At 45.8% G+C, this 26089-nt stretch overlaps 2 protein-coding genes across 7 annotated transcripts in view; both read left to right on the top strand.

Moving 5' to 3' along the window:
• xpo4 (exportin 4) overlaps nt 1–26089 on the top strand; it is a 245986-nt gene that overhangs the window by 81089 nt on the left and 138808 nt on the right. The window contains exon 8 of one of the 6 annotated variants that reach the window (XM_060826081.1): nt 9953–11499. The exons of 4 other annotated variants lie outside the window; for them this stretch is intronic. In XM_060826081.1, coding sequence (XP_060682064.1) covers nt 9953–10450 — 498 coding nt within the window. In that variant the 3' untranslated portion in view covers nt 10451–11499. Of the gene's footprint in view, nt 1–9952; nt 11500–22920; nt 22996–26089 lie in introns of those variants that run through there. One more of the 6 variants, XM_060826080.1, reaches the window with a different exon arrangement.
• On the top strand, nt 20700–22821 carry LOC132816780 (basic proline-rich protein-like; the record flags this gene model as incomplete). The annotated part of the gene is made up of 4 exons (XM_060826715.1): nt 20700–20967; nt 21393–21562; nt 21934–22502; nt 22605–22821. Coding segments are annotated over 4 exons (1224 nt in total), but the record flags the coding sequence as incomplete, so codon positions are not given.

The following is a 26089-nucleotide window of genomic DNA, read 5'->3' as shown; positions in this document are numbered from 1 at the left end:
ACATGACATACTGAATACTTTTTTTTCTATCTGGCATCTTTACTAATTAGTTTACCTGACTCAACTTTTTCTCAATTTGATAGGGACCACTAAACCTGGCTTTGAAGGGATCTCCTATCAATGGTAACAGTACTAACATGTTGTCTCCTCAGGAAAATGTTCACGTCTCAGAGCTTTTATCTGCCACCTGCTTCATTCTACACTGTGTCCTCTTTAGGTGCTGGTTAACTAACTCACCTACTTGATTTAGTCTCTCCTCACCTCATATTAATAATCTAAGTGTGAGATCTCAGACTTTGCTCCTGACAATTTTTCTTTAATTAATTTCAAAGGGCCTCTCACTTCATGATTGAATATTAACTCCAAAGGGAGTGAACTGAGTAGATTCATTCAGTGCATCTCTATTGGCAAACAATACGAATGGGATACCTTTATTCCAATCATTTGGATAGTCCTGACAATATGCTCTCAACATGGTCTTCAAGGTCTGATGCCACCTTTGTAAAGCTCCCTGGGATTCAGAATGATACACACTGGATTTACGTGTTGTATACCTAAGCTATCCATGACCTCCTTAATAGCCTAGCAGAAAAATGTGACCCTTGATCCAACTGAATCTCTCTGGGTAGCCCATACTGTGTGAAGAAAGCCACTAACTCCTCTATCACCTTTTTTGCCTTGATACTCCATAATCGAATTGCCTCCAGAAATCTGGTACAAATATCCATTATGGTTAACAAGTCCTGGTTTCCGCCTTTAGTTCTTGGGAGGGGACCAACAAAATCAATTATAACCCGCGTGAAAGGTTCCTCAAATATGGGAATTGACAATAAAAGTGCTGGTTTTATTAATGCCTGTGGCTAACCTAAATATGTCACGTATGACACGTATGGCAAAAGTTAACCGCATCCAGGCCAATAAAAATATTTTTGTACTTAACTTGAGTCTACCATATCCTGAGGTGACCTCCTACAGGTAGTTCATGTGCTAGCTGTAACACTTCCTGTCTGTATGCTACCAGCAACACAATCTGGTGCACTTCGGCCCATTTCTCCTCTATTTTAACCAACTGTGGTCTCCATTTCCGCCTTAGGATTCTATCTTTCAGAAAGCTGTTGCAAGTCTCTTAGCTTTTCAGGAGTAAATGCTTTTGTCAGACCCTCTGCCTATTCAGGTTTTTCCTGCACCATTACATCAAACAGGATATCCACTAATTGAACCTCAACTCCTTCACCTTTCCCTTTACTTTTTGCTTTGTGCTGTGACTTCTGATAGTGGGATCTGGGTTACCACACAGTCTGGGAAAATAACAGGATATTTCTGTTTTAACTCCTCAGTTTCTTGGTCTTTCTTGGGCTTCTCCACAACAAGGGGTGTCATGCCCACCTTGGATCCTGCCAAATCATTCCCAAAAACAAACTGAATTCCACTGTAACTTCCCCTGTCTTGATTCGGCACTCCAACCTGATCTTACATAGAGGAACACTTAATTTCTGTCCATCTATCCCACCAATTACCACATTCTTTGGTAACAGATCAGAAAGAGTGCATATTCGCTCATCTCTTGCTATCAGCGATTGGTTAGATCCTGCATCTCTCAAAATTATAGCTTCTTGCCCTTCTTCCTGTTCTTTCTAAGTAAATTCTTTGTAGAGATCAGGTACTAACTCCATACCCAGCCCCTGCCTAGGCTGTGCACTGTCCTGCAGCACCTCAGCTCTTCTTGGGATCTCCTTTATTACCTTCACTAAAGTCACTGGCTTAGCTTCTTTTGCCACATCTTTTCCCACATCTTTACCCTTCTTGAATGATCAGCACTGTGTCATTATGTGTCCCACTGTCTGCCAGTGAAAACACCTTTTCCCAGTGCCCATCTGAAACCACTGGCACTGTAATTTTCTGTCTCACTCCATTACAGTGAAAACATCTGAGGACTTTCACCTCCTTTCCACCCTCTTCGGCTTCTTTTTTTATCCTGTGATAAACTCTTACCAGTGCTTTCTACTCTTGGTTTAGTTGTGTAGGATCTCCCCTTCTCCCAACTTCTGTCCCTCACAGGATGAAATTCTGGCTGGAAGCTTGTCTTATGCACCAACATGTACTCTTCTGCTAATTCAGCTACCCCTTCTCCCTTCCTGAACTTTCTGTTTCTCCAAATGACTTCTTACCATATCTGAAAGTGAGTTTTTAAACTCCTCCAGCAAAATAATTTTTAGAGCCTCAATTGTCCTATCTATTTTCAAAGCACGCACCCATCGATCAAAATGACTGTTTAATTCTTTCAAACTCAACGTAAGTCTGACCTGGTTCCTTCTTTGTGTTTCTGAACTGCTGTCTATATGCTTCTGGTACCAATTCATAAGCACTTAAAATAGCCTGTTTAATCTCTTCATAATGTCTTGACACCTCATCTGCTAGTGCAGCAAATACCTCACTAGCTCTGCCTACTAGTTTAGTTTGAACTAGCGTTACCCATAAAATCCTTGGACCACTCTATCTGCCTAGCCAATTTTTCAAATGAAATAAAGATGGCTTCAACATCTTTCTCAACAAAATGTGGCAGAGTTTTGACATACTTATAGATATCTGTACCATCTCTTTTAATTTCCATCCTGTTGACTTGACTTTGCTGACGAAGTGAAAGTGAGGAATGCAGATGCTGGAGATCAGAGCTGAAAATGTGTTGCTGGAAAAGCGCAGCAGGTCAGGCAGCATCCAAGGAGCAGGAGAATTGACGTTTCGGGCATGAGCCCTTCTTCAGGAATGAGGAAAGTGTGCCAAGCAGGCTAAGATAAAAGATAGGGAGGAGGGACTTGGGGGAGGGGCGTTGGAAATGCGATAGGTGGAAGGAGGTTAAGGTGAGGGTGATAGGCCGGAGTGGGACTAAGTCGCAACTTCTCAAGTTCAAATTTTCTCTCTCTTTGCTCAACTAAGAACTTCCTGTCTCTTTTTCCTCTCTCTCTTTCTCAGTCCCTATCTTTTCTCTGTTTCTCTCTCCCTCTCCATCCCTTTCTCTCACACTTTATTTATCTTCTAACTCCATTTTCCTCAATTGTAAGTTTCTACTGAAGTTGTCTGTTTCTCTGACACAGCTAAGTATTTGAGTATTTCCCTGATAATTTCAGCTTTACTTTTGTCCTTTGGTAAACCCAAGTCGAACTTATTTGCTCATTCTAAAAGTATGGCCTTTTTCTTTCCTTCTAAACTTTCTTGGCAAATATGAGCAACATCTTCAAATCACAGAACCTCTTTAGCAATTTTAAGGAGCTATTTCTCTCACTTTTAATCAACCACAAGTAAGCAAATTGTCTCACTTATGCTTTATTTAAAGATCTAGGACACTAACTTGCTGGGAATTTTCGTACCCCCGAATCTATTCAAATCTGTCTAAACCAGTTCAAATCACGGACCTGAGCCCCCAAACTGTTACGGCACAGGGTAAACTCTTCTGCTTAGTAAAGAAAAAAAACCAGCAACACAAAAAAAGATTTATCCCATGCAGTAATCTGAAAATTCAATAGGCCAAGAACTATTTAAAGTAAAAATTAACAACTTTATTTCTTAAAGTAAAAGAGAATAATTAATTAACAACTATTTACAATTCCTTCCTCTAACCTATCTTTTACTTTCCCTTCTTCAAGACTAGTCCTATAAAACTCACAATTAAGATTTATAAAAAGACACTTCTTACAAAGAACAAAGAAACTTTACTGCCCAGGGACAGGCCCTTCGGCCCTCCAAGCCTGAGCTGATCCAAATGTCCTGTGTAAACCTGTCGGTCAATTCCTAAGCGTCTGTATCCCTCTGCTCCCCACCTACTTATGCATCTGTCCAGAAGCATCTTAAATGAATCTATCGTGCCTCCCTCTATCACCTCTGCTGGCAGTGCGTTCCAATGCCCACCACCTTCTGTGTGAAGTACTTGCCGTGTGTATCCCCCTTAAACTTTCCACCTCTCGCCTTGAAAGCGTGGCCTCTCATTATTGAATCTTTCACCCTGGGAAAAATCTAGTCTCTATCCAACCTGTCTATACCCTTCATGATTTTGTAAACCTCAATTAGGTCCCCCCTCAATCTCCTTTTTTTTCTAAAGAAAATAAACCTAACCTACTCAACCTTTCTTTATAGCTAGCACCTTCCATACCAGGCAACATCCTCGTAAATCTTCTCTGCACCCTCTCCAAAGCGTCCACATCTTTTTGGTAATATGCCGACCAGAACTGTAAACAGTATTCTAAATGCGACCGAACCAATGTCTTGTACAATTTTAACATGACTTGCCAGCTCTTATACTCAATACCCCGTCCAATGAAGGCAAGCATACTGTATGCCTTCTTGACCACTATCCACCTGTGCAGCAACCTTCAATGGATCTGCACTCCCAAATCTCTCTGCCCATCAACTTTTCCCAAGGTTCTTCCATTCATTGTATAATTCGCTCTAGAATTAGTCTTGTCTAAATGCATCACCTCACATTTGTCTGGATTGAAAGCCATCTGCCACTTTCCTACCCAACTCTCCAATCTATATATATCCTCCTGTATTCTCTGCAGTCCCTTACATTTTCTGCTACTCCACCAATCTTCATGTCATCTGCAAACTTGCTGATCATATCAACAGTGCCCTCTTCCAGATCATTTATGTATATTACAAACAACAGTGGCCCAAACACTGACCCCTGTGGAACACCACTCGTCACCTTTCTCCATTTTGAGAAAATCCCTTCAATTACTACTATCAGTTCTTATCTCAAAACTAGGCAGCTTTTAGTTTTCTTTGAATTCCTGTCTTCTTTTCTTCTTGGGGAGTCTGCTTCACAGGTTACTGATCAATAAAGGAATCTTTTAAGAGAGCCATTTTCAGTGTTCAGATGTCATTGGCTTGGCAATTCTCTCAAGTTCAATTTTCTCCGGTCTTATGCCCCCCCAAAAGCATCAGATTGTGTCATTGGCTTTTAAGATTGTCAATAGACTAAATTCAAATTGGATTGGAGTTTGGTATTTTTCGAGATTATAATTTAAATTGATCGGCCTAATTCAAATCTGCTTTGTTGTTTCCAGGCAACCAGCTAATCAAGTTGTTTGACCAAATGTTACATTATATTTCTTTTCAGAACACTTGGGTCTGTCAGGTAGTTCTGTTGCTTTTAACTCTTTTAAAGGTAAAGTACACCGACATCTTCATAATTTATCAGTGATACAAAAATCATTGTGAAAGATTCTTAAGGGCAGGATTTACTTGCATTTGGAAAATAATTATTTGGCATAATCAGCATGAATTAGGCCAATCAATTTGCTCAGGAAGGATCTTGTATCTCAAATTTGATTTGAGTTCTTTGAGGAAGTGACAAAAGGTGATTGTTGAGGGTGGGGCAATGGTATGTTATCTCCATGGATTTTACTAAAGCATTTGACAAGGTCTCTTACAGTAGGCTGCTCCAGAAGATTAAATCATGTGGGATCTGTGGTGAGTTGGTAAGTTAGATACAACATTGGCTTGGTCATAGACACAGTGGTTAGTGTGGAGAGGTGTTTTTCTGCCTGGAGGTCTTTGAACAGTGGTGTTCTGCAAGGATCGGTGCTGGGTCCTCTATTTGTATTTTATATAAATGATATGGATGAAAATTAGATGTTCTGATTAATTTGTTTGCAGATGTTATTAAGTTATGGATAATGAGGAAAGTTGTCAAAGGATACTGCAGAATATAGGTCTTTTGGAAATGGGTTGGAGAAATGGCAGATGGAGTTTAATCCAGAAAAGTGTGAGGTGATATATTTTGGGAGGTCAAATACAAGAGGCAAAAAAACCCAGTAAATGGCAGGACCCGTAGGAGCATTGTTTTACAGTGAGATCTTGGGGTGCAAGTCCATAGCTCCTTGGAAGTAGCAACACAAGTGGCAGAAAAGGCATATGGCATGCTTGCCTTCATCAGTCGAAGTATTGAGTTGGCAAGTCATGTTGTAGCTGTATCAAACCTTAGTTAGACCATATTGAGCGCTGTGTGTACAGTTCTGATCGTCACACTATAGAAAGGATGTGGAGACTTTGGAAAGGGTGCAAAAGAGATGTACCAGAATATGGCTTAGAATACAGTGTATTAGCTATAATGAGGGGTTGGACAAACTTGGATTGTTTTTACAGGTGTGTCAGAGGCTAAGTGGTAACTGATAGATGTATTATAAAATCGAGATGCGTGGATAGTTGGAGTCTTTTTTTTTCCCAGGGTGGAAATATCAGATATTAGGGGGCATAAGTTTAAAGTGAGAGGGGAAAGTTTAAAGGAGATGTGTGAGGCAAGTCTTATGCAGAGGGTGGTAGGTCCCAGGAATGTACTGCCAGGGTAGGTGGTAGAAGCAGGTACGATAGCAATGTTTAAGAGGTATTTAGACAGACACAAAGAGGCAGCGAATAGAGAGATACGAACCATGTGCTGGCAGAAGGGATTAGTTTAGAATGGCATCATGGTCAGCAAAGACATGATGGGCTGAAGGGCCTGTACCTGTGCTGTACTGTTCAATACTGACCAGTGAAAAAAGTAGTAGACAGTAGTAGAGAACACCTGGCTAATTTCTCAAATAAAACATCGAGGAAAGGGAACTAACTTACTTGTTCTGTTTGAAATGAGAAATTGAATACAGATAGTGTCTCTGAGAACACGTAAGGCATTCTGCAGCTGTGAATTGAAATACTGTATAGCACATGTATCATCTACATATCAGAAATATTCAAGTAATAGCATATTAGGTGTCATTTCATCAAAGACACCTATCTTATTGATTCCCCTAAAGACCTGTGATGATATTACCTGTACTGGATGTAGGTTTGCTCACTGAGCTGAAAGGTTCATTTACAGGCATTTCGTCACCATACTAAGTAACATCATCAGTGAGCCTCCGGATAAAGCACTGGTTGCATGTCCCACTTTCTATTTATGTGTTTAGGTTTCGTTGTGTTGGGGATGTCCTTTCCTGTTCCTTTTCTCAGGGAGTGGTAAATGGGATCCAAGTCAATGTGTTTGTTGATAGAATTCTGGTTGGAATGCCGTGCTTCTAGGAATTCTCATGTGTCTCTCTGTTTGGTTGGCTTGTCCTAGGATAGATGTGTTGTCCCAGGCGAAGTGATGTCCTTCCTCATCTGTTTGTAAAGATATTCGTGAGAGTGGGTTATTACCTGTACATTGCACAAACTTATGAAAAGCCTTAAAGTGGTTACTGCCCTGAAAAATGTCCAGTTCAACTCTGATTACCCCTGAATGGCAAGGTATCTCAAACATTCAAGCAGCAAATGGTGTTCCCAACTATCAGGATACTGATGCCAAACCGTAAGGGCAGTTACCAATCCTGCAAATGGGTAATGTGATGTATGAACTTCAGTGCTTGTCTGATGCCAGGTATATAGATCATACACACTGCAGCATACCCCTTTGACTGTTCACAGCAAGCAAAGTACTGACTATAGTCACCCATCACATGAGTATTACAGTGATTCTGCAATTAGACAAATTTTGCTAGAAAGTCAAAGTAGGATGGTCAGTTGGACTTAAGTGCAGTGCATGTGTGTCTAGCAACTCCATATTTTAACATACTGGGCCCTGTTCTTTGCAAATAGAGAGAAAATGTACACACATTGCGTTTGTTTCTACTCAAAAAAAAGGTGACATCCTTTTGCTGAATCATTGGTCGGGGACTTGCCCTGAGAAATTAGAGTCAAACCATTGATCTAAAATTTAAACAAAGTCTGCCAATCACTAATTAGTGATGTATCTATGGCAAAACCTCAACCAACTAACATCCATTTTCAAACCTATCAACATATTGCTCTCATGGATTATAAATGTTGATTTTCCCTATTAATTTGTATTGTTGCAGATTGTTCTGATAAGAGCAGGACAAAAAGCTTCAGTAAAGTACCTTATTTTAGAAACAAAATTGATTATGTAATTGCAGCAGGTGATAAGAAACACTAATAGGATATTGGCCTTTATTGCACTGAGAATGGAATATAAAATTAGGACAGTTTTACTGCAGCTCTAAAGGACCTTATTGTGAGTACATTTGGTGTACTTTATCCACTTTTTGCCTCTTTATTTGAAAAGTATATAACTGCATTAGAAGCAGTTTAGTAAAATAACTGATAACTGGGATGAAGGATTTCTCTTATGAAGAAAGAGTGAACACATTGGATTTTTACTGATTGCAGTTCAGGAAAATGAGACCTATCTTATTGAAATATATATGATCCTGAGGGAACTTGTTGATACTGAGAGAATGTTTCCTCTTGGTTACAGAGATTAAAAATAATAGCTCTCCCTTATATATTAGATGAGTTTTTTTCCCCCAGCTCATTGTCAATATTTAGAGTTCTCTTTTTGTTGCGTGTAAAGATTGTCAACTGCAACCTGGTAATTGATCTGAATGGGGAAATCCCACCTTCCACTGAAAATCTGGACAAGTGTCAATTGCTTAAGGAGAGACCATGGCAAGTGCTTTACAAGTGGAATGTGAAGAACAGCTCAAATTCTGACTGTGGCTTTCCAAGTAAGATTATCATTCACATGTTGAACTTCTGCCCTGGGAGATCATTGCTGTTGGCATCACAGTCATTCAAATTGGATCAGCAGAAACTTTTGAATAGAGTGTTAAACTCGACGTTGAACAATAACTGTTTCCCCAGCAATAGAAATAAAAATCAAACCTTCTGTGAGGGAAATCAGTGAGGACAGACAAGGTGGGTAACAGGTTGAAGATTCAGATAGATATTGTTAGTGAGGAGAGGTCAGAGTCAGATAAAAGTCCGAGAGTACTTTATAGGTCTGAGAAATTGCAAAGTATGTCTGCAGTATTGGTACAGGGATGTAGGAAGTAAACCTGGTGGTTTTATTCAATCTTTTATGACTTGTCCAGCAGTTGTCAGTCTTGCATGGGATGCTTGACCAACATTCAATACTGGTTAAGTAGAAACTTCCTTTAATTAAATGTTGAAAAGACTGACATCACTGTGTATGATCCCTGCTATAAACTTCATTCCCTAGCTCTTAACTGGATTTGTTTCTCTGGAAGAGTCTGAGATTAAACTCATTTGGTCACAACCTCAGTGTCATATTTGACCATGAGATCAGCTTTGAACCACATTTGTGCTGTCACCAAGATTACCTGTTTACACCCACACAAGATGGTTCCAGCTTTGCCTTGTCTCAGCTCATCACCTGCTGAAATCTTCATTTTTGTATTTCTATACATGACTACTCCAACATGCTATCTCCCACCTCTACCCACAGTAAATTTGAAATCATCCAAAATTTAGTTCCCTTGTCTTGATGTGCATTAAGCTGTGTTCACCCTTCACTCTATCCTCACTGACCTACATTGGCTCTCAGTGAAGCAATGTTTAGATTTTAAAATTATCGTTCTTGTTTTCAAATGCCTATACAATGTGGCCATTCCCTATCTGTCTAATTTCCAATTGCCACACAATATTTGTGCTCATCTAACTCTGGACTTTTGAGCATACCTGATTTTAATCACACCACCATTGATGCCCACTCTTCTAGCATCCTACACCCTAAGCCTTGGAATTCCTTCTCCACACTTTGCCTGCTTCTCCACCATGCTTTCCTCCTGTGAAAGACTCCTTAAAACCTATCCCTTTGACCAAGCATTTGGATTTAATGTCTCCTTATGAGGCTTAGTTTTATAGCTATCCTGTAATGTACTTTAAGACAGTTCCTGATATTAAAACTACCATATAAATGTAAGCTTTTGTTGTTATTGGATCCAGTATTCCAGGTGCTACGTCTGATTGATAGCAATGAATCTGTGTATGGTCCAGTGGTAGGAGGCAAGTGAAAACAGTTCAACTCCAAATTAAACCACGGTTTCTCAGCACATGGTTGGTAAAAATTAAGTGAATATACAGGGTGAAATAATCATATGCATTATAATTCTCTCCTCAGGTGATAAATTGGGAGAGCACACTCTCCATTCCTCCACAAGTAAAGCTTAGTTCTGAGGCAACAGATCTCATCATAAAGCTCTGTTGTGGCGCCAGTGACAGATTGGGTGGAAAAGGAGCAGATGAAATTAAGGGTCATCCTTTTTTTATTACCATTGATTTTTCTGAAGACATCCGCAGACAGCCAGCACCCTATGTCCCAAAGATAAGCCATCCCATGGACACTTCCAACTTTGACCCAATAGAAGAAGAGAACTCCTGGAATGACAGCAGTGATAGCACCAAAATGTCTGACACACTAACTAGTTATGTTAGTGGCAATAAGCATCCTGAACATGCATTTTATGAGTTTACCTTTCGAAGATTCTTTGATGACAATGGTTATCCCTTTCGGTATCCAAAGCCCTTGGACACTGGTGAGCCCAAACAGAATCAGTCAGATGTGATCCAGAGGAATTCTGTTGACCACAGTGAAAGCTATCAGCCTGTATATGTTTAAAGTGTGTATATATAAATTTGATGTGAAGTTTCTCTGTTATGCCATATGAAACAGTGCAACATACAAAGAAATGAAGATTGATTGTTGAAAACTGAAAGCACTTACTTTATCTTTGTGGCATATTATGCCCTCTGGGATGGTTGAGCTCCTGCTGCTGAGTGTGTTCTTTGCAAAATGTGCGATATTTAACATCATTAATTTTAAAGCAGAGAGTGTAGCTCTGCTGTATAAATAACAAATAGACAACAAACTCTGAATATATCTGGAACATAGTAAAGATTGCAAATATATGGAGAAAGCTGTAAGAGGTTTCTGGCTACGTGCAATAATATGTAAATCATTATATGTTTTTATATATAGTGCAATTGGTAACTGCAATACAAAAAATGTACAATTATCTTATAAACATTGTTAATTTTATAATAATCTATATTGAAAGGTCTGGAGCAAATTGCATAATACTTGATGCTGCTTTATGTCCTTGTATGATACATACAAACTATTTTTCAATATGAACTGAGAAAAGGGTGTGTTGATGAATGGATAATGCATCCTGGTATGCTTTTAGTGTGTGGAACTGAATGCATGAACAGTATTCTTTTTCTTCTTAGTAAAATCACTTTATGGAATATTTTTAAAACAGGCAGGTCCTGTGTGAGTTGATTCTTTTATATGAATTTTTTAAAAAATCAAGCTCTTTCTTGAGAAGCCATTATGTTAGTCTGCCTCTTTAGTACAGTCTGTGATTTTTGTGTGTTCTACATATCATAATTTTGTTCTTCTATTCACAATCATACATGTTTTAAGATGTAATTGCGGTCAAACTAGCTGCCATTTTCAACCTATTTACAAATTAATATGAACACAGAATGTTTCACTATTAATCAGTGTAATGTCACTATGGTCCAATGGAAATTATGTTGTAATAAACTGAATTTAAAATTATCGAAAATGTTCTATTATTAGTTATTGTCATTGATTTATTAGTCTAACAAAAAACTCCTAATGTAATTACTTATAGAAGATAATTTTTTTTCTGTTAAGTTTCTTAGCTGCACTTAATTAATTTTAATTGATATTGATATGCAAAATTTTGATGTTTATCAGGTTTTCTAATCATTTATGCTGTTTCCGTATTTCTGAAATTAATTTGACATAATCAAAAAATAATGGATCTGTTTTTACTACCAGCTCCAGAGGTGTGTTGTCATATCTGAACAGTTTGATAAGAAAAATAGATGCCAAAAATATGACCAATGTTAAGATAAAGAAACTTGCAACAATAGTCCGTTTGACTGACTGTTACAATATTAATGGAATAACATTCAATAAATTATCGTTGCATCTATTATTGGACAAGTCATAAATTATAAACATTACATTTAGTTTTATTCCTAGGACATTCATTAACTAAATTTGTAACACTTTTTAACCATTCAACCTATTTGGTTACATTTAGTCTGGATCTTTTTGTTGCTTTGTTTCCTGCAGATAAATTCTGTCAATTTTTTTCAAAGGGTTAAGTATGGAAAATAGCTGAAAAGCTACAAAGGTATGGGATAAGGGTAGCAGAACATTTGGAAAAGTGGTAACAGATTATTATCTAGAAAAACATTCTGTGTCAAATTGAAATGTAAGGAGGTTGATTACTAGGAGATATTTCTGTTATATAGTCATCAGCAAATATGCCCAAATCTGATATGGAAAGCTGGTCACAATTTGGAATAACTGCATTTACATTTATTATGACAATTTTATTTGGCTGTACAATGTATCAAGTTTTTTCCAATTTTGAAAGACTTTGAGTTATCTATGCAGTGTGGAGATACAATTAGTAATTGTCCTTGTAAACCTTTTAGAGCACACAATCTTCTAAAATAAAAAGCATATACTATTCAAACTTTATGAAAACTGTTATCTATTTTGTACAAATTTGTTTACATTTCTATATAAAGGTGTGTTCTGAACATGAGAATTATTGTGTTGCTTGTTCTGTGACAGTCTCTTATTATCCAGTATTATTGGTTTTATAACTTGGTCACACATCCAACAGAAGTCCCGTTACAATTTTCCTCAGGAATCCAAATATAATTATTTATTAGTATAATATGAATGCCTTTTAGGATCTTTGTTTTGGTAAAATCTCAAAAGTAAAAAACCTAAACAAAATATGTTTACAATGTCAGTGTGGCAATTTATAAGTGAGTTAAATAATTTTGAAAGATCCACAACAGTTTTGATATTATTTTACTGAATCATTCAGATGTATTTTATTACTGATGGGAATTTGACCTCAAAGAATATGCCTATTTTTAGAAGTTACTCATTATGTTTTCAGTACACCGTGCAACATTATAAACCAAGAAAGCACTCTGCATGCAGGACCCTGTTTAAACCATTCTGCTTTTACATCATTGATATAACTGGTATTACGTGCATGCAATGTCAAAGTTTCAGTTTTAAAGTTGTTTCATTCAGGAACCGATGCATGACCTGATTTGGTACCATTTTGGAGTAATCACTCTTGCTCATCATCTCTCTCTCACTTACTGTCTCACCTATATCCTGACCATGCCACTTGCTATCTCTCCTACTTGCCACTTCTCCCACCTGCCCCATACCCTCCAAGCTATTGTTGTACCATAGCTCATCTCATTCCTATCACTACTCCTCTCCCGAACGTTTCATGTAATTCTATGTGAGATTTGCTATAACTACATTTTTTTAACAATCTCCAACTTCTAAAGACAGTAACATTCATACTTTCTTTGCAATGTGCAAACTCAGATGTTGCTCCATGTAAGTTAGAAAGCCCATGCAGCATTAGTACAGCACTCTCAGTGAGAGTTCAGCAGCATCAGAGAGGGAGAGGCAGTAAGTGGAAAAATCGTGAGCTTGAGAGGCTGGGGTGGGTTAGCAAGTGGGGAGGACCAGTGAGCAAGACAAGTGGCAAGTGGAAGATATGTAGAACAGTTAGCATAATTACTTTTTTTGAAGCAAAATTCTTTCATTTTAAAAGTTATTACATTTAAGAATAGAAAAATTTAGGAATGTGATATTTCAACCTTTAAAAGGTATAATTTTACAATGTTTTCCCAACAAGAAAGCTCTTAAAAACCTAACTACAGCTATAAATTGGTTGTTATTAGACCATCTTATTTGGTTAAGGTCGTTTAAGTTAATGTGGAATTTTTCAAGAACTCAACCAAAACATTAAGCAAGGGATTACTATATTGTCTTCCTTGATGGCTATAAAATGTACCATCTGAGAGATTACCATCTGAGGTGCACACACCTCAGGAATGAGACAGATTTGCACCAAGATTGCCAACTTCAGCTGAGGATGCATGAAGAAAATTGCAGTTGGCTGTAAAATAAAAGAACCAGGCAGGGAGAAAACTGATCCTAAATTCTAATTGCTCTTTGGAGACACCTGCTGGAAACTCACATCTGGACAGCAAGTAAATATATAATTAGATAAAGCAAAGAACTGCAGATGCGGAAGATTTGAAACAAAAACAGAAATTACTGGAGAACCTCAGTTGGTCTGGCAGCATTTGTGGAGAGAAAACAAGAGTTAACTTTTCAAGTCCAGTGACCCTTCTTCAGAACTGTTCTACCAGAGCGGAGTTTCTGTTTTTACAATTTCTGTTTTTGTTTCAAATACATACTTAGGTTTGTCTTCCAGAATCAAGTAACAACTGACAGTTGAGTAATTTTCGGATGATCTTCTGGTGGAAAGTCTTGCTTACTGAAAACATATTTGGGATTATGTGTTTCGATACAACTTTCATTATTCATTTCCAGCAGTTGCACCTTTGCAGTATACATCATGGATCCTACTTGATTGTCCTATTAGTAAAATCGATGAACATAAAGTAACCATGCAGCCTTTTCTACTTGTATTCCCTGGTATACCATATATAATTATTTTTGCCAAGTACGACAGGGAAAATCTGCTACTTTTTACTTATTCACTGATGGAATGTGGACATTACTTGCAAGAACAGCATTTATTGCCCATTCCTACTTACCTGGAAAAGGTGATGTTGAACAGTCTTCTTAAATCACTGCAGTCCTTGAAGTGGAGGAACACTAATAATATGGGGTGAAGAATTCCAGGATTTTAACCCGGCTAAAGTAAAGAATGGCTTTATGATTAAAGATTGGGATGATGTATGGTTTGGAGGGGAACTTGCAGGTAGTTGTATTCCTTTCCATCAGCTGTCCTGTCCTATGTGGTAGAGACTGCAGTTTGGAGATGCTGCTCCAGAAACCTTGGCGAATTGTTGCAGTGAGACTGTTGAAAATGGTGAATGTGACGCTAATCAAGCAATGTGCTTATTTTGAATAGTGTCGAGGTTCTTGTGTTGTTATAGCAGCATCCATCCAGGCAATTGGAGAGTATTTCATCACACTCTGTCTTTGAGATGGTGGATTAACATTGTTGAGAAAGGGAGTTAGTCGCAAGAGAACTCCAGGCCTCTGACCTACTCTTTTAGCCAGTTTTTTTGTTTGTTCTAGTTCAGTTGCTGGCATTTTTTTACCCTAAGCATGTTGATAGAGGGGGATTCAGTGATGGTAATTTCAAAAGGAGATATTTGATTAATACTGGTGGAAGATGGTCATTACCTCCTACCTGTGAGATGCGACTGTTACTTGCCACTTTTAGCGCAAGCCTAGATATTGTTTGGGTCTTCCCATAAATGGTGCTGAGCATTGTGCAACCAGGCAACTTGTCCACATCTGACTTTATAATGGAGGGAGAGTGACTGATGAGCAGCTGAAAATGGTTGGGTCTAGGTCATTACATTGAGGAGCTAAGAGTCTTGTGGTATAGTGGTGGTGTCCCTACCTTTCAACCAGGAGGCCTGTGTTCCAGTCCCACCTGCTCTAGAGGTCTGCTATAACACATCTGAACAGGTTGATTCAAAGTATTTACACTGAGGAACTCCTGCAATGATGTCCAAAGCATAAGAAGAGTGATCACCATCAAACATGTATGTACTAAACACACAAACCAGGGCAAATCCGATCTGCTACTTTCAGCCCATTCAGCCAACTCTTAAGCATCAGTGTGGAATTGAGCAGCTTAGCAAAGCTAAAGTCAACGACAATGAGGGGCAGAGGTCTTTATCTAGCACAAAGAAAGATGGTTGTGGTTGTTGGAAATCAATCGCCACAACTCCAGGACATTTATGTGCTCCTCAGTGTAGTATCCTAGGAACAACCACTTTTTACTGTGTGCTTCCCAAGAATTCTGCAAACTCATCCTTAATAATGGACTCTAAAATCTTGCCAACAATTGATGTCAGGCTAACTAGCTTAGAGTTGCCCATCTTCTGTCTCTCTCCCTTTTTAAATAGGGGTGTTAAATTAGCCTTTGGGACCTTCCCTGACTCCAGTGACCCATGAAAGATCACCGCCAATGCCTTTACAGTCTTCTCAGCCATCTCCTTCCAGAACTAGTGCCGTCCATCTAGACCAGGTGACTTATTTATCTTCAGTTCTTTTAGCTTCCCCAGCACCTTCTCCCTAGTGATGGCCACTACACTTACTTCTGTCCCCTGACTCTCAAAGTTTTGGTAAGCTGCTGGTGTTTTCCATTGTGAAAACTGATGTAAAGTGACTATTTGGTTCCTCCACCATAGTTTATTCCCCATTATGACTTCTCCATCCTCATTTCCAGTAGTCTAATGTCCACACTTGCCTTTCTTACCTTTTATAGGTCTATAAAAAAAACTCCTGCAATCTTCTTTTTTATTACTGGCTAGCTTGCCCTCATTTTTCACTCATTGTTTTTTTTTCTGCTGGTTTTTAAAGCTTCCCACGAATGAGTTTTGACAACATTTGTAGCTCAGGCTGAGGTTCTGGATGTAGGTTTGCTCACTGAGCTGGAAGGTTCGAAGCTGAAAATAAACCTTCCAGCTCAGCAAGCAAACCAACATCAAGCTTCCCAATAATCTTCACCACATTGTATGCTTCTTTTGCTTTTATGGTCTCCCTGACTTCCCCTGTCAGCTACGGTTGCCTTAATATCTTTTTTCTTCCTTGGGATGAATTTCTGTTGTGCCTCCTGAACTAGTCCCAAATTTTCTCCAATATCATTACTGAAACCTCCATTATCAAAATCCTAGGGTGATCAGGAACTGAATTGAATTAGCCATGTTTGTATTATGGCTACAAAAGCAGGTTGGAGGCTTGGAATCTGACAGCAAATAGCTCACCTTGTCACTTTATGAACCCTGTCCAAACAACACTGAAGAAAATTAACACCATTCAGGGCAAAACAGCATGCTTGATTGGCACCACAAAAGACTACGACTTAATGATATAGCATACTTGTATGGATTGAGGATTGGCTAACCAACAGAAGACAGAGTATTGGAAAGGCAACCTGTGACTAGTGGCACCACAGGGATTAAGACTGCAATTATTTTCAATATATGTTAAATGCTTGGACTGGAATGTATTATTGCCAAGTTCGCAGCTGACATAAAAATAATGGGAAAGCAAGTGCTGTGGATCACAGAAAGGGTCTGTAGACAGGTTAAGGAAATGGGTAAAAGCTTGGCAGGTGGAACATAATGTAGTAAAATGTGAGGATAGAAAATGTGAATATTATGTAAATGTAGAAAGACTGTAGAAAGCTACAGTGATGGATTTGGGAGTCATCATCCATGAATCAAAAAAACCTGGCATTCAAGTTCATTGTGTAATAGGAAAGGCAAATAAAATGTTGGCTTTTGTTTCAAAGAGGATAGAAATAAAAGTTTTGCTAAAACTATAAGGCAGTAGTCAGCTGGAATACTGTGAACAATTTTTGTGTCCATTATCTTAGGAAAGATATACTGGCATTGGATGCAATCCAGAAAAGGTTCACAATATCAGATATGGAGGAACTGTCTTATGAGGAGAGGTTGAGTAGATTGGGCCTCTCTTCATTGAAATATAGAAGAATGGGAGGTGACTTATTGAAACATGAGTCTTAGAGGACTTTACAGAGTAGATATGGAAAGGTTGTTTCCCCTCGTGGGAGACTCTAGGACCAGATGGCCTAATCGCAGAATATGGGTTTGCACATTTAAGACAGAGATGAGGAGGAATTTCTTCCCACAGAGGGCTGTTGAGTTGTAAAGTACATTCAAGGCTGAGATGGACAGATTTTTATTCTATAAGGGAATCCAGAGTTATGGGGAAAAGACAGGAGAGTGTAGTTGAGGATTATCAGATCAGCCATGATCTCAATGCAAGGCAGAGCACGCTCAATGGACTGAATGGCCTGCCTCTTCTCCTACATCATTGACTTAGATGGTGATGACTGCCACTAAGGTGAGGCAGAGTGTAAGATCCTGAAGTGAAACCAGTAACGGTAAAGGTTAGAGTGGTGCTAGAAAAGCACAGCAGGTCAGGCAGCATCTGAGGAGCAGGAAAATCGACATTTCGGGCAAAAGCCCTTCATCAGGAATCGGTAAAGCTCTAGGCCAGCCCAGAGATGATGTCCAATATGGTTCACCAAGATTAGGGGTTGGCTAGCATTATTATAAGAGGGGAGGGGAGGGGAGGGTAGATCCTCCAGAAGAACCCATTCTGCTTTCCCTCTTTCTTCATTTCTCCTTCCTCTCACCCTCTCCCATGCTCTCCCTCCTCCCCAGTATTTTCCTCTGATCCCTTCTCTCACTCGACCCTGCCTGCCCTCTTCCCTCCTCTCCTCCACTAAGCTACTCCTTCCCCCTTACCCTCCCTCTCTGCTCCCCACTCCCCTCCTCCTCCCCCTCCCTCTCCCCGCCTCTCCTCCTCCTCCCTCCCACTCCATCTCTCCTCCCACTCCTTTCCCCCCACCCTCCCCCTCCCCCTCCCCCTCGCTCCTCCTCCTCCTCCTCCTCCCCCTCCCCGCTCCCCCTCCCGCTCCCCCTCCCCCCCCCTCCCCCACCCCCTCCCTGCTGCCCCTCCCACAACCCCTCCCCGCTCCTCCTCCTCCCCCACCCTCTCCCCCTCCCCCGCACCCCTCCTCGCTTCCCCCTCCTACTCCCCCCTCACCGCTCCTCGTGCCCCTCCCCCTCCCTCCCTCTGCCGCCTCCTCCTCCTCCTCTCCCCCACCCCCTCCCTCCTTCCCCCTCCCCGCCCCTCATCCCCCTCCCTCCCTCCGCCGCCTCCTCCTCCTCTCCCCCACCCCCTCCCTCCTTCCCCCTCCCCGCCCCTTCTCCTCCCTCCCCCTGCTCTTCCCCACTTCCCTGCTCCTCCTCCCCCCTCCCTGATCCTCCTCCTGCTCCTACTCCTCCTCCCCCCCTCCCGGCTCCTCCTGCTCCCCCCTCCTCACCAACCCTGCTCCACCTCCTCCTCCCCCTCCCTGCTCCTCCCCTCCGCTCCTCCACCTCCCCACCCCCTGCTCCTCCTTCCCCTCCCTCCTCCTCCTCGCCCCCCGCTCCTCCTCCCCCTCCCTGCTCCTCCTCCCCCCTCCCTGCTGCTCCTTCGCCTCCCTCCCTCCTCCTCCTCGCCCCCCTGCTCCTCCTCCCCCCTCACCCCCCGCTCCTCCTCCCCCCTCCCTGCTCCTCCTCCCCAACCCCTGCTCCTCCTTCCGGTCCCCCCTCCTCCTCCTCGCGCCCTCTGCTCCTCCTCCCCCGCTCCTCCTCCCGCCTCCCTGCTCCTCCTCCCCCCTCCCTGCTCCTCCACCCCACCCCCTGCTCCTCCTTCCCACCCCCTGCTCCTCCTTCCCACCCCCTGCTCCTCCTTCCCTGCTCCTCCTTCCCCTCCCTCCCTGCTCCTCTTCCTCCAGCCCGCTCCTCCGCCTCCCCCGTCTCCTTCTCCACCCCCCTCCTCCACCCCCTCATCCCTACTCCTCCTCTCCACACCCCCCGCTGCTCCTCCCCCCGCTCCTCCCCCCACACTCCTCCTTTCCACACCCCTCCCTGCTCCTCATCCCCACCCCCTCCCTTCTCCTCCTCCCCATCGCTCCTCCCCTCCTCCTCCCCCTCCTCCTACCCCTCCCTGCTCCTCCCCCCGCTCCTCCTCCCCCTCCCTGCTCCTACCCCTCCCTCCCTGCTCCTCCTCCCCACCACCCCACTCCTCCCCTCCACCCCCTCCCTGCTCCTCCTTCCTGCTCCTCCCCCCGCTCTTCCTCCCCCCCCGCTCCTCCCCACCCCCTCCCTGCTCCTCCCCCCGCTCTTCCTCCCCCCGCTCTTCCTCCCCCCTCCTCCCCCCGCACCTCCTCCTCCCTCCCTGCTCCCCCTCCCTGCTCCTCCTCCCCATTCCCCTCCCTGCTCCTCCCACTCGCCCTGCTCCTCCTCCCCCCGCTCCTCCTCCCCCCTGCTCCTCCTCCCCCCGCTCCTCCTCCCCCCTGCTCCTCCTCCCCCCGCTCCTCCTCCCCCTCCCTGCTCCTCCTCCTCCCCCTCCCTGCTCCTCCTTCCCCTCCCCCCGCTCCTCCTACTCCGCTCCTGCTACCCCCTCCCTGCTCCTCCTCCCCGCTCCTCCTCCCTGCTCCTCCTCCCCCCTTGCTCCTCCTCCGCCCACTGCTTCTCCACCCCCTCCCTGCTCCTCCCCCCTCCCTGCTCCTCCTCTCCTGCCCCCCTGCTCCTGCTCTCCTGCTCCTCTGCTGCTCCTCCTCTTCCCCCTCCCCGCTCCTCCTCTTTCCCCCCTCCCCACCACACCTCTTCCCCCCTCCCCTTCCCCCTCCCCGCTCCTCCTCCCCCTCCCGCTCATCCTCTCCCCTCCCGCTCATCCTCTCCCCCGCACCTCCTTCCCCCTCCCCGCACCTCGTCCTCCCCTCCTGCTCCTCCTCCCTCTCCCTACTCCTCCCCACCCCCTCCCTGCTCCTCCTCTGCACCCTGCTCCTGCTCCTCCCTCCCTCCCTGCTCCTCCTCCTCCTTCCCCCCTCCCCGCTCCTACTCCTCCCCCCTCCCCGCTCCTACTCCTCCCCCCTCCCCGCTCCGCCTCCTCCCCCCTCCCCGCTCCTCCTCCTCCCCGCTCCTCCTCCTCCCCCACTCCTCCTCACTCCTCCTCCTCCCCGACCCTCCCCGCTCCTCCTCCTCCCCCACCCTCCCCACTCCACCTCCCCCGCTCCCCATCCTCATCTCCCCCTCCCCTCCCCTCATCTCCCATCCCCTCCTCCTCCTCCCCTTCCCCTCCCCCTCATCTCCCCCCTCCCCATCCTCATCTCCCCCTCCCCTCATCTCCCATCCCCTCCCCCTCCCCCTCATCTCCCCCCTCCCCATCTCCCCCCCACCCTCCCTCCTTCCCCCCTTCCCCCTCCCTCCCCTCCCCCTCATCTCCCCCCTCATCTCCCCCCCCCCTCCCCTCCCCGCCCCCTCCCCCTCATCTCCCATCCCCTCCCCCTCCCCCTCATCTCCCCCCTCCCCATCCTCATCTCCCCCTCCCCTCCCCTCCCCCCCATCCTCATCTCCCCCCCATCCTCATCTCCCCCTCCCCTCCCCCATCCTCATCTCCCCCTCCCCTCCCCCCACCCCCCCAACCACCCTCTTCTCCCATCCCATCCCCTCCTCCTCCCCTTCCCCTCCCCCTCATCTCCCCCCTCCCCATCCTCATCTCCCCCTCCCCTCATCTCCCATCCCCTCCCCATCTCCCCCCCCTCCCCCTCATCTCCCCCCTCATCTCCCCCCTCCCCATCCTCATCTCCCCCCTCCCCTCCCCTCCCCTCATCTCCCATCCCCTCCCCCTCCCCCTCATCTCCCCCCTCCCCTCCCCCCCCCATCCTCATCTCCCCCTCCCCTCCCCTCCCCCCATCCTCATCTCCCCCCACCCCCCCCACCCACCCTCTTCCCTCCTCTCCCCCTCCTCCCCTCCCCCCTCCCCACACCCCCCACACCCCTCCTACACCCCCCCCTACCCGCCACCCTCCCCCCTCCTCCCGCCCCCACACCCACCCCACCCCCCTCCTCCCCCCACACCCACCCAACCCCCCACCCTCCCCCCTCCCCCACCAATTCCCCCAACCCCCTCCCCCCACCCCCCCAACCCCTCCCCCCAACCCCTCCCCCTCCCCCCTCTCCCTTCCCCCCCTCCCTTCCCCCTCCCCCTCTCCCTTCCCCCTCTCCCCCTCTCCCTCCCCCAAACCCCCCCACCCCTCCCCCCACCCCCCCTCCTCCCCCCACACCCATCCTCCCCCCTCCCCCCCACTCCCCCCTCCACCCCACATCCCCCCTACACCCCCCTCCTCCCCCCCACCCCCCCACATCCCCCCTACACCCCCTCCTCCCCCCCACACCGCCCCACACCCCTCCCCCCCCTCCCCCACACCCCCCCTCTCCCCCCCACATCCCCCCTACACCCCCCTCCCCCCCACCCCCCCTCCTCCCCCTCACATCCCCCCTACACCCCCCCACCCCCCCACATCCCCCCACACCCCCCTACACCCCCCTCCACCCCCCCCACCCCCCTCCCCCCTACACCCCCCCACCCCCCCCACATCCCCCCTACACCCCCCTCCTCCCCCCCACACCGCCCCACACCCCCTCCCCCTCCTCCACACCCCCCCTCCTCCCCCCACACCCCCCTCTCCCCCCCACATCCCCCCTACACCCACCTCCCCCCCCTCCCCCCCCCCTCCCCCCCACCCCCCCCCTCCCCCCCCCCCCTACCCCCCCCCCTCCCCCCCCCCCCCCCCTCCCCCCCCCCCACCCCCCCCCTCCCCCCCCCCCCCCCCCCTCCCCCCCCCCCCCCCCCTCCCCCCTCTCCCCCCCACCCCCCCCCCCCCCCCCCCCCCCCCCCCCCCCTCCCCCCCACACCCTCCCCCCCTCTCCCCCCCCCCCCCACCCCCCCCCACCCCCCCCCCTCCCCCCCCCCCACCCCCCCCCACCCCTCCCCCCTCTCCCCCCCCCCCCACCCCCCCCCCACCCCCCCCACCCCCCCCCACCCCCCCCCCCACCCCCCCCACCCCCCCCACCCCCCCCCCACCCCCCCCCACCCCCCCCACCCCTCCCCCCTCTCCCCCCCCCCCACCCCCCCCACCCCCCCCCACCCCCCCCCACCCCCCCCCACCCCCCCACTCCCCCCCACCCCCCCCCACCCCCCCACTCCCCCCCACCCCCCCCCTCCCCCCACACTCCCCCCCACACTCCCCCCTCCCCCCACACTCCCACCCCTCCCCTCACACTCCCACCCCTCCCCTCACACTCCCACCCCCCTCCCTCCTGCCCCTCCCCCCTCCCCCCCCGCCCCTCCCCCCTCCTCCCCCCGCCCCTCCCCCCCTCCTCCCCCCGCCCCTCCCCCCCTCCTCCCCCCCTCCCCCCTCCCCCCCGCCCCTCCCCCCCTCCCCCCGCCCCTCCTCCCCCGCCCCTCCTCCCCCCGCCCCTCCCCCCTCCTCCCCTCCCCCCGCCCCTCCCCCCTCCTCCCCCCGCCCCTCCCCCCTCCCCCCTCCTCCCTGCTCCGCTCCTCCCCCTCCCCCGCTCCTCCCCCTCCCCTCTCCTGGCCCCTCCTCCCCCGCCTCCTGTTTTCCCACAATGCCCGGATGTCACTCTCTCACCAACATGGCGGCTGTCGGTGCTGCCGAAGTCATCGCTCAGCTGGAAAGCGCCGCCAAAGTTTTAATGGTAAGGGCCTTGTTTGCTGCTCTGCTCCTTCAGCCCATACGTAGGCAAAGGCTCCAGCTGGTAGTCTGGGGTTTTTATTGTTGGTCCTGGGTGATTGGAGCTGTCAGGAGCGGGGGATATGAGGGTCCGTGCGTGGCGCAGTCCCCAAAGCCGGGGCTTGGAGTAAAAGTGTAGCCCAGGAGCGGCTCGAGTCCGCTCGTTAGCCTGGGACAAGCTCTGGACAACTCTACTCGTTTCTGTGAATAACGCATGCTTCCGCACCCCATATTATCAATAGTGTTTTTTGTCAGCCTTTATTACATGAAGGGAACGATTGGATCTATCTCTGCCAGATTGTTTGCTCCCAGCATCATCAGTGCTGGTGGTTGATATTTTATGTAATATATACTTTGTTTTAAATTTTTAAAAATTCGATCAGCTGCAACCCATGTGCAGACAATAAATCCGCTTATACACATCCCAATTATGCTTAAATCGAAACTTTTTGATGAAATATTGTATTGAGCTTTAAAATGGCGTTTTATCATCGGTTAATGCTGTAGTAGTTCTTGATGAGACTTGCTCAGGTACACCAAAAAAGGGTGGTCGGACACGGTAAACATTCATTGCCATCATATTTAACGTTCAGTATAAATTCGTGTAACTACTGGCTAAGGAGTTGTGAAATGGGGGCTATATTTTGTACTTACAAAATAATTTTGGGTGATGATGTTTGGCTGTCATATGAGCTAGAATTTTCAACACTTATTTGACTGCTTTAATGTTTGAATTGGTAAAGGAGAATAAGTGACTAAGGAGCACATGGAACTAATGTGGCATACCCTGCCTGGTCATTACATCTAATGTATAACAAAGGGAAAGTATTCCAATTAGTTTTATCATGTCTCATTGTTAGATTAGATTCAACTTCAAAACAATTCCAATGCTTGCCAATATTGAAATAACTTAGATTAATTTTTGTGTTACATAAGTTTAAATAGTTTTTAGCTTCAGTTTCCTTCATCCAGTGCAATGGTTACCTTCTGTGTCCTTTTCCCATTATTTTTTGGATGAACATTAAACCCTTTTCAGGCAGTTATAAAAGACTCAATGGTTACTATTTTGAAATGAACAGGAGAGGTTCTCTTATCAACATTTAATCTCTCACCAAAACTGATTATCTGGTCATTGCTGAACCTGTGCTGTAGTGTTTTCCTAGGTTACGGCAGTGACTTTGGTTCCATGCCTGTAAAATGTTTAGGACAGCCTGTAATTGTGAATGGCAATGCATAAATGCAAGTTATTTCTTTTGATTATTCAAATGTGAATAGAGTATTAATAATGTAATATTCTTCTCTTCTGACTCTCAATTTTACAGCATGTATATATTGTTGATATGTCCAAGATTTACCAAACATAAAAGGGAGTCCAGAAATTTTCTACAGGCATATGCAAGGTATATAAATATTGAAAATATGGCAAGAGGACAGGTGAGGCCATTGAGGAGCCGAGAAAGAGATCTATAGATGGAGTCAGATGACATAACTGAAGTCCTAACAGCTTTGTGTCATACATTAGCAAGTAAGAAGAGACAGTTATAATCAATGATCTAAGATTGAGGACTTCCACTCTTTTTAACTGCTCTCACATAACACTACCATGTGCCTTTTTATCTTTAGGTGGTCCCATATCTTCACTTCTAGCTGCACTAGGTGTTGCATACTCCTTCCAGTCATAAGTTCAAACGTGTTGGTCCAGTTATCTGGTTTGGGATTGCTCTTAGTCATATTAACGTTAAAGGGTAAACATACCCCCATCCTCTTCTTAAATCTCCTGGCACATGCTGCCAAGTAGTTGAAGATGTACTGACTATCCAGATAAATATTGGCTGATTTATCATCACACCACTTTAATGTCTTCAGGGTGCAACCAGGTCGACTACCTGAGCACTGTCTACCTTTCAGAGCTCCTTGTTTCACTATTTCCTGATTCCTTTTTATTATGGCTTGGCCTGTCTTGGGTTCCCTGGCTTTGTGGCACCCAGCCGTTTTTTTTCCCCAAACCATAACTACCCAACAAGGGAATGACCTTAAATCCACAACCCCCCCCCCCCACTCCAACAATCCTTCAGTTCACGGTCCTCCGTCCCATAATTGCTACACTTCCTTGTTATTTTGTCTGTACTCTCTGTAATGATGCTCACTCAACAGAAGTGAAACACTGGCTGGACACAATGGTCTCATTTGCTACTGCCAAATTTGGTCCCACAAAATATTTCCACCAGTACTGTGGTGATCTGTGGGGAAATGCCTCGCTTATTCAACATCTATCTCACTTACCAATTGTAGAATAGTTCTGTAATCATTACCCATTGAAATATTTGGACCTAGGATTATTTTTGTAGATTTAGTTGGCCTCAGCATAGATGAGCTGAAAAATGTGTTGCTGGAAAAGCGCAGCAGGTCAGGCAGTGTCCAAGGAGCAGGAGAATTGACGTTTCAGACACAAGCCTTCCTGAAAAAGGGCTTACGCCCGAAACGTCAATTCTCCTGCTCATTGGATGCTGCCTGACCTGCTGCGCTTTTCCAGCAACACATTTTTCAGCTCTGATCTCCAGCATCTGCAGTCCTCACTTTCTCCTCAGTGTAGATGAGGACAACTTGGACTTCAGCAAGGCTTTTGATAAAGACCTGCATGGGAGCCTGATAATAAAGATAAGAACCCATGGGATCCAAGGACATTTGGCAAATTAGAACTACAGTTGGCTGAGTGGCTGGAAATGGACAGTGATTGTTGAGGGGCATTTTTCCAACTGGAAGTCTGATTTCATTGGGATCCCCAGGGGTCACTTGGAGCCCCTACTGTTTATAGTTTTTACAAATGATTTGAATCTAGGGTTGATTACAGTTTTCAGAAGATACAAAAATTGTTAGGTTGGTGATTAGTGAGGAGAATGGCCTTCAATTGTAGGAGGATATAAATGGGTAGGTCTGCTGGGCTGACTAGTGGGTGGCAAATGGACTTTAACCCAGATAAGTTTGACATACGTGGGCAGGACAATCAAGGCAAGGGAATACATGATGAATAGTAGGACCTTGCAAAGCACCAAGGATCA

Source organism: Hemiscyllium ocellatum, chromosome 6 (assembly GCF_020745735.1).
Source record: "Hemiscyllium ocellatum isolate sHemOce1 chromosome 6, sHemOce1.pat.X.cur, whole genome shotgun sequence".
Taxonomy (NCBI): domain Eukaryota; kingdom Metazoa; phylum Chordata; class Chondrichthyes; order Orectolobiformes; family Hemiscylliidae; genus Hemiscyllium; species Hemiscyllium ocellatum.
Note: the sequence above shows the minus strand (reverse complement) of the source record. Positions and strands in the feature narration are given on the sequence as shown.